The sequence below is a fragment of the Nestor notabilis genome, unplaced genomic scaffold (genome assembly GCF_000696875.1).
Source record: "Nestor notabilis isolate BGI_N333 unplaced genomic scaffold, ASM69687v1 scaffold34540, whole genome shotgun sequence".
NCBI lineage: Eukaryota > Metazoa > Chordata > Aves > Psittaciformes > Psittacidae > Nestor > Nestor notabilis.
Window position 1 is genome coordinate 2257 of NW_009912144.1, and position 7889 is coordinate 10145.

The 7889-nt window shown below is 36.6% G+C and overlaps 1 protein-coding gene across 1 annotated transcript; it reads left to right on the plus strand.

Annotated features, from left to right (window-relative positions):
• The first annotated feature begins 351 nt into the window (after nucleotides 1–351).
• LOC104408336 (WD repeat-containing protein 25-like) lies at nucleotides 352–1080 on the plus strand. The gene has a single exon (XM_010017905.1). The coding sequence runs from the start codon at nucleotides 355–357 to the stop codon at nucleotides 1078–1080; it is 726 nt and encodes a 241-aa protein (XP_010016207.1). The 5' UTR covers nucleotides 352–354.
• Nucleotides 1081–7889: the final 6809 nt, after the last annotated feature.

Genomic DNA, 7889 nt, shown 5'->3' on the forward strand with positions numbered 1-7889 from the left:
TGATTTGCGGTACTTATTTTGCAAGTTTGTTTTCCTTTTCATACTCATTTTCATTGTTTTATGGTATGCAAATGCATCTCTGCGGTGCATTAAAAATGTATGCAAAGAGCTTGGAGGCAAATGGTGGTGCATAATGGAATATGCATATGTGTTATAATAGAGGAATAAATTCCATTAATAAACAGGAATAAAAGTTACATGTTTTTCTGTGAAGAAAAGCATATTTATATCCTTACGTTACTCAAGTTGCAGACTCTTACAAATTTTGCTCTGAATAATTGATTCTTTATTTTAGATCATATTTTTGGAGGATTCCAGCACTGAGATTTCTGGAGTCTGCTGTGTCTAGCCATAATGAGTTCATCACTGGTTGCTTATGATGATTCAGACTCCGAGACAGAAACTGAAAACACTGAAGTCCCCAATACTTCCAGCAGACAGACAAGCCAGCCAAGTTCTTCTGGGAATTGTGTTCAGTACTTTGCACCTGGTAGTTTGGGTACAAAATCTACATATGAAATGCAGCCTACTGAGAACACGGACTGTTCTGGCGCAAGTACTGCTTGTGAAGATGCCTCTGAGCATTATGCACAGAATAACAACACTGATTTGACATCTCCTTATTGTAGGGGAGCGTACTCTGGCCATACTGCATTATGCATGTCCTACAAAAACTGTGAACAGACGTCGAGTTCTTCAACATACTCTGGAAATGGTGTTTCCCACAAGAGAATACATAAAGACAGTACTACTGCCATAAAAGGGATTAGACCGTATATCCCTAAAAGATTGCGTCAAGAAAATTCCAGTATGCCTGAGAAAAAAGAATGTGATCAGAGAGAAAGCTCAGCTTGTGATGTTAAGCTAGGCATATCAGGAGAGCAGACTTCGAGAAAGATCTCTGAATTAATTAAGCCATATTTGGGATCCAAATATAAATTAACTGAAATCCCCAAAAGCTTAATATTTCGCATGTCTAAACACAGTGGCCCTGTCAATGAAATCCAGTGGTGTCCTGTACGAGAACAAAGTCACTTGCTTCTCTCGGCTTCTATGGACAAAACAATCAAGGTAATGTAGAACAAGATGCTTTGTGGATCAATCATCAAACTTAAAAATACTCCATTAAATAATGATCTGGGAATAACATCCTTGCTTGTGTGTGTTTAACAGTTCCAATGTATTCAGAATTTGAGGAATTGCTTTGAAGTACATTATGCAAGTTATGAACTTGCAGCCTGATCCTTCACTATACCTACAGTCAGTTAGTTCTGTTTTTTTGGAATGTGTTCGTGGTTGTGTTTTTTTTTTTTTTTTAAATTTTTTTTAATTTTTTTTTTTTTTTATTGGGCATGTCAGTGTTTTAGATCTTGTTGTATTTCTGGCAGGTCATTTCTTGTAATGTGTATTAATGTTAGGTTTTCATTATTTCCTATGTTAGTTTCATAATAGCCATAGGCACTATGGTCTGACTACAGATTCTGCCTTCAGTCATTAAACAATTGACTGCCAACACTGGAATAGTATTTTGAGGAACTTTACCTTTCTGTCAGGGCTAAGGTCTGACAGTTCAGTTTTTCATCTGAACTGATGTTTTGCATCCCAGAAAGGTATCCTATTGTGATCTCAGGAGTCTTCCCACTTGAACGTTGTTTCAAGGGTTAATTGCTCAATACTTAAAGTGGAATTTCCTTTTGGCTTTAGTGAATTTGGCTTCCGTTTTTTGTGTATTAATTTAGTCCAATGAGTATTATTTTTGTTTTAACATTGGGTAATAAAAGTATTTTATGTGTGTGTTTTCCCAGATACAGGGCTAATGCCACCTCTGGGTTCAAATGATAGTCCAAAGTGGGTTTACACAGGAACATGGTTTTGATAAAAGCATACAGAAAGTGTCCTTCTTGGTGTAAGGCATGCTTTATTGTATTTAACGTAGCAGGTACAATTATTTTAAAATCTGGTTCTAAAATTTGGGGCTTTAAAGTAAATCATAGGAAGTAAAGAGGCAAGAAGAGCACCCATTGTATCAGCACGCTTCTAAAATCTAAGGAGAGGTTTTAGAACTTTAAAAACTGAATTTGAATTCTGATTTCATGTAGGAAAAAAATACTGTTAAATTCTCTTCTGTCCTGGGTTCAGCTACAGCAGTCATTTTTTCTCCTTCTTAGTAGCTGGTGCAGTGCTGTGTTTTTGACTTTCAGTCTGGGAACAATGCTGATAACACCGATGGTTTTAGTTGTTGCTCAGTAATGTTTACTCTGACCAAGGACTTTCTCAGTCTCATGCTTTGCCAGGGAGGAGGGGAAGACAGGAGGAAGCAGAGACAGGACCCCTGACTCAAACTGGCCAAAGGGGTATTCCATACCACAGCACGTCATGCCCAGTATAGAAACTGGGGAGAGTTACCCGGAAGGCCCAGATTGCTGCTCGGGTCGGGCTGGGTATCGGTCGGCGGGTGGTGAGCGGTTGTGTCCTCTCCCCTTGTTATTTCCCTTATCATTATTATTGGTAGCAGTAGTGGTTTGTATTATACCTTAGTTACTGGAGAGCTGTTATCTCAACTCGTGGGAGTTACATTCCTTCGATTCTCCTCCCCATCCCTCCGGGAGTGGGGGGAGGAAGGAAGAGGAGGGGAGTGAGCGAGCGGCTGCATGGTTCCAAGTTGCCGGCTGGGTTTAAACCACGACATCTTCTTAAAATTGAGATTGTTTGTTTCTTTTAAACTATTTTGCTGTTTAACTTGTAGTGGAGAATTGGAGTTTCATTCAGTTTGGCTTTTGTATGATTTTTCTTCTCTTAGAATTTTTTTTCCTCTTTCCCCAGTTTTGCCATGGGGCCCTATATGTGCTCACTTTGCATCTTTGAAGCAGTGATGTTCTTGAATGTTGGGCAGAGTTTCTGCTTTTTTCTCCTAGTGTCTATTAAATCACTGGTGCTCACAGAAGAGAAAAGTCCTGATCTATAGCATGAATCAAATTTACTCCTCTCGGTTGCCTTATCTTTTCTTCCGGTATAATAACTTCACAGTTTCTGTAGTCAGCATAATGTATCACGCCATCAAAGCCTGAATACTTTGAACTGTGGGTAATTCCTCCTTCATCTTATTTCCCAATTTTTTTTTACATCTTTCTCTTCAAGATTAAATGGAGGAAAAAAGTACTTTTGTTTTTCTTTGCAGGTGTTCTTTAATATATTGAATAAGTTAGATCTTGGGTGTTACTTGAAGAACTGACTTAGAAGGAAAAAAATAAGATATGCAGAAAGTACTGATGGATGTTTTTGGTAAACAGCAGTTTAAATTTGGACTGTACAAAACTGTATGCACCTCTGACTTCAATATGTCTGAATTTGACTTTTTATATTAAACTGTCACACCATATGCTTAATATTTGTTTACTACCCCAGAGCCTCATTTTACTGATGGGTGGAATTATGGATGTGTTAAATTTCGTAAAAAAAATCTAAAATCAAAGTTGTTATTGCAATGTAAAATTATTTAAAAAATGGAAGTAATAGCCTGTCTTTTCTTCTAAGCAGAAAGAAAGATTACTGTTTGGAAGCATTCCTTAACAGTAAAGTTGGTTTTTGAAGAAATCTAATTGCTTTAGGTACCCCAAACCATGGAAATTCAATATAAAAAGAGTATGTTAATGTTGGCAACACTTCAGAGCATGTGAGTAAAACGTTAATAAAATAGTAAGGTAACTGTTACAAACTATATGAAAACACACATCTGCATTTTGGGAGGTTGCCTGTAGAGAAATACCTATGAATGCTTCCTACTATTATTTCTTAATGAAATTGAAGACTCTAACGGTATGAGCAGTAGCATCTTCAGTTTGCACCTTTAAACAAGTGCTTTTCAGGCCAGTAGAGGGCATGGTTAGATTAAGTATTGACTTGATGTTACCAGACTTATTTCTCTTAACTTTCTAGGGTCGCAAGCCTGTAAATCTCTAATGACTATGACAGCAGTAGTTTATCTTCTGGGAATTGTTTGGCTGTCTGCCACTGCCTCAAGTTCTCCATTTTCTGGTATAAGCATAAAGCAACTGATTGAAGATGCAGATGCACTTTTTAATTAATTTATTTATTTTTCTGAGCCTATACCTTCCCACAGCTTACCCTTTTTTGTTGTTTTCATCCAAAAACACCTGCTTGGAATTGGTAGTTTAATTCTGGGCTGTAGAAGTTGGTCCTCTTTCTCTTTAATGGGAATTTACAGGCACTCAGGATGTTTGCACTGTTTACTTTCAACATCTGATTCGGATAAAGCTCAAAACAGAGTTAGAAGCCTAAAATCCCTGTATGATCAGAGAGGCAATCCAGGGCTGCAAAACTCTGTACTTCCAGTTAGTCCTATGAATAGCTGTGACTGAGTATTTTTATGTGTAATTATCTTGGATTCAGTCCTTACATGGAACCTATGCATTAAGACATCTTTTAAATAGTGCAATATTAGTGGAAATTTCTCAGAACCAAGAGTTCTGTCTAAACATATCTGACTAAGTATGGTAGTTTAAGTTGTGCTTAAATCAAAAGATCTTTAATTGTATGCAATATTCATAGTATTTAGCCAAACAGTTTTCCAGGTTTTCATCTTTTATCCATTCTTATGTGCTTAAATATATTCCTCTTAAATTTTTCGTGTACTATTTCTGCGGATTTTATATTTTTCATTCGAAGTATTTGCTCTTAGTTTTTTGTGGCTGCGTTTGAAAAAACCCAGTTATCAAGTGATACAGTTGAAAAAGATCAGTTACCAGCTCAGGGATGTAATTCCTTAGAGTAACACTTCTACCAGCAGATGGGGCTCCTCAGCATTTTAAAAAGGGATGGTGACTAAACTGTGACTCTAAAGACTGGGACAATTTAGTGTTTGCCTCTATGTTGTGCATCAAAAGACCAAAATTGAAAGTTCATGCATGTGTTGTGAAAAGTATAAGAAGACTTCATAGAAACCTGGAATTAAGGTAGAGCTTCATATGGGAAGTGATACATATTGCAGATTAATTGCCACAGCTCTTCTTCTTAACCCTCCATTTTCTTAGAATTTTGAGTTTCCCCCTTGGAAGGGGAAGCAGGTAGTACTTCCAGTCTAGGTAGCTGGAGAAAGGTACAAGAAACCTGATTCAAGTTAGTCAAAGTACTTTTGGGAGCTCTTGCTGTGGCAGCGTTCTTCACTTTTACATTTTAACTGTATTGTCAGTGGCTTACGTTTCTATTTTAAGTGTGTATTATAAGGATTGTGAAACATGATTGTCTGATTAAATTTGTTTTCTTTGGATAGCACTTCTTCTCTACCTTTTGTTTGAATAGCTGCTGTAAATGAAAATTAGGGCACTACTCTCATTTTTGGTTTTGCCTATTTAAACACTGAAATAGTATTTGAGATTTTAGTATCTTGTCTAGTATTTTTTGCATAAATTTTGAGACTCAGTACTGTTACTAAAGGTGCCTTGTTTCCATAGTGTGGATATTCAACATGTTTCTGGTTTAGAACCCCAAATACAGAATTCAAAATCACAGGTTACTGTTGAATACAGCTTTTTGCCTTACATAACATGTCTCTTGCAAGACATGTTTACCAATTGCAGAAACCACTATCTTGCATTTATGTTGTTAGTGTCTTTTATTTGGAAGACCTTGTTATTACATAGCTACAGAGATGTAAACATTTTCAATAGTTACTGATCCTGGACTTAGCTTTTTAACAACTGTTCATAACTTCAAGCCTCCCATACCATTATTCCATATTTCCTCTTTTGTCTTAAAATTAAGGTAACATCTTTATATAATCATCTTTAAACTTTTATTTGTGTTCCTGATTTTCTATTTAGAGCATTACAGCGGTATTCTATCTGTTGCAAAGTACTTTTTTCATTTTCAGCACTTTCACCCTCCACTGATGAACAGGATCAAGGAAAGAAAGTACTGTAATTCTTCAGTACACAAAATGTATATTAATAGCACTTTGATGGGATGACTTGTACGCATTGTTGGAAGCTTTTCTAATGTATTTTTTCCCTACTTGACTAGTTGAACTGTGTGTCCATTTAGTCTATAAATCTGTAGCTAAATCTATACAAGGAAAGTAAAAGTTTTTAAAATTGGTTAATAATGTCAGCCCATTGAACAGTGGTGTTGCCTACTTCTCATGACTAAGAACACAAGAACAACTGTACTGGTTCAGTCAGACCAAGGCTCTGTCTAAGCCCAGTGGTCAGTCTCTGGTAGGTCCATAAGCTGATGCCTAGAGAAAAAGAACAAATCAAAGGTTTATAGTGCCTTTAAGTCCTCTTCTGGTCTCTGCTTATTTTCAAGTCAGGGGATTTCTAAGCTCCAAAGTCATTCATCTTTGTAGCTTGCTACCTGAAGAGATCTCTTCCAGATACTTCTGCAGTTTTGTGAGACTCTGTGATCATCAGCTTTAGAGTGGTATATTACCCATGTTGGTGATACTTAATGATTTTGCTTCCTGGAATGTATCAAGTACTATGAGAAATACAATTTTTATTCATATTTTCAAAACCTTTTATTATTTTGTGGTTGTGTGTTCATTAGGAGAAAGATAGCATAGTAGTGTATTCCAGGAATTTCTTACTCTTGATCCTGTTGTATTGGACTGAAAGCAATGGAACGTGGTAATCTCCATTCATCCATATGATGTATAGCACTGATGGTAGCAATACAGATTTCATAGTTATTGCTGTTACTCTGCCTCGGAGTAGCAAACTAACATTGCAGTTTTCAACTGCTCTGCACACAATTAACTTGAAATAGGCAGTGTTTCTTTCTATCAGATGCATGCTTTTTTTAATGAGGAATAAATTTCAACTGCCAGCATATTTCTTATACATTCATGTCAAATGGCCATAGCCCTGTCACTGCTAAGTTTTATTAGCTTTCGTGCTGCTGGTACCCTAAGTATTGCAATTCGTAGATTAATTTTCAAAATCTAATTGTGGCAATGTTCCTTTGACTGTAGCTGATGTATAAGATGAGAATTTGGGGAGTCATCCTATTTAATACATACATTCCATTTTAACTGAAACGTAAAAAAAGATCTGATCTTGGTACGCTCCTAATACTGTATTTTAAAAATAACTAGTTCTCCCCTTTATCTTGGAAGTGACAAGGAAACACCTGTATTCCAGAGATTGTGTGCTGCTTACCTAGATATGTGGAAAAAGCTTTGTTTTCTTGTTGAAGAGGCCACTAAATAAGCTGTTCTGAAATATCAAAGCTGACATTTCTTTATGGTGCCTTGTTCTGGCTTTCTTCCCTCGTCCATTTAGAACTAAGTGTATTTTTTCCAAGCTCTTTAAGCTTGCTAATGGAAGGAATGTGCCTGACCATAAGTTAAAGCTTCTGACTGTGCTTATGGCTAGATGATAATGCAGGTCAGGATGTAATATCTAACTCTCACACAACTGTTCTGCAAAAGCCATTAACGCAAGTCAGCAAAGAACAGTACTTGAAGGTGGTGGATTTTGGTCTCTTCATCCCCAAGGTATGTGTAGGTAAGGGTTGTCCCGCATTTGGCATGTTAATACCTAGATACGTTTAGAAATCACTGTTACATAGAGGTGTATTTTTTAATTATTTTGTTTCCAGCAATGCTGTTGTCAAGGAAACAGAAATCCTCGTAATGCCTTTGTTCACTTTCTCAGAATTCACAGCTGGAGATGACTTGTATAGTTTATTTTATGTTCTTAGTAGTTGACATGCTCTTGTGCCTCAAAGGATTTTTTTCAAAGGAGTGCATTTTTTGTATAAATAGCACCATTCTGATCTCTATACTGTTTGACAGGCCATTGTTTTCTTTCCTTCTTCAGTAACAAGAACTAAAATCAGTCGTGCTTTGGATTAGAGTTTATCTTAACATT

Bases quoted from the DNA above. Each gene is read 5' to 3' on its own strand.
- LOC104408336 (XM_010017905.1), top strand. From the start codon at position 355: ATGAGTTCATCACTGGTTGCTTATGATGATTCAGACTCCGAGACAGAA.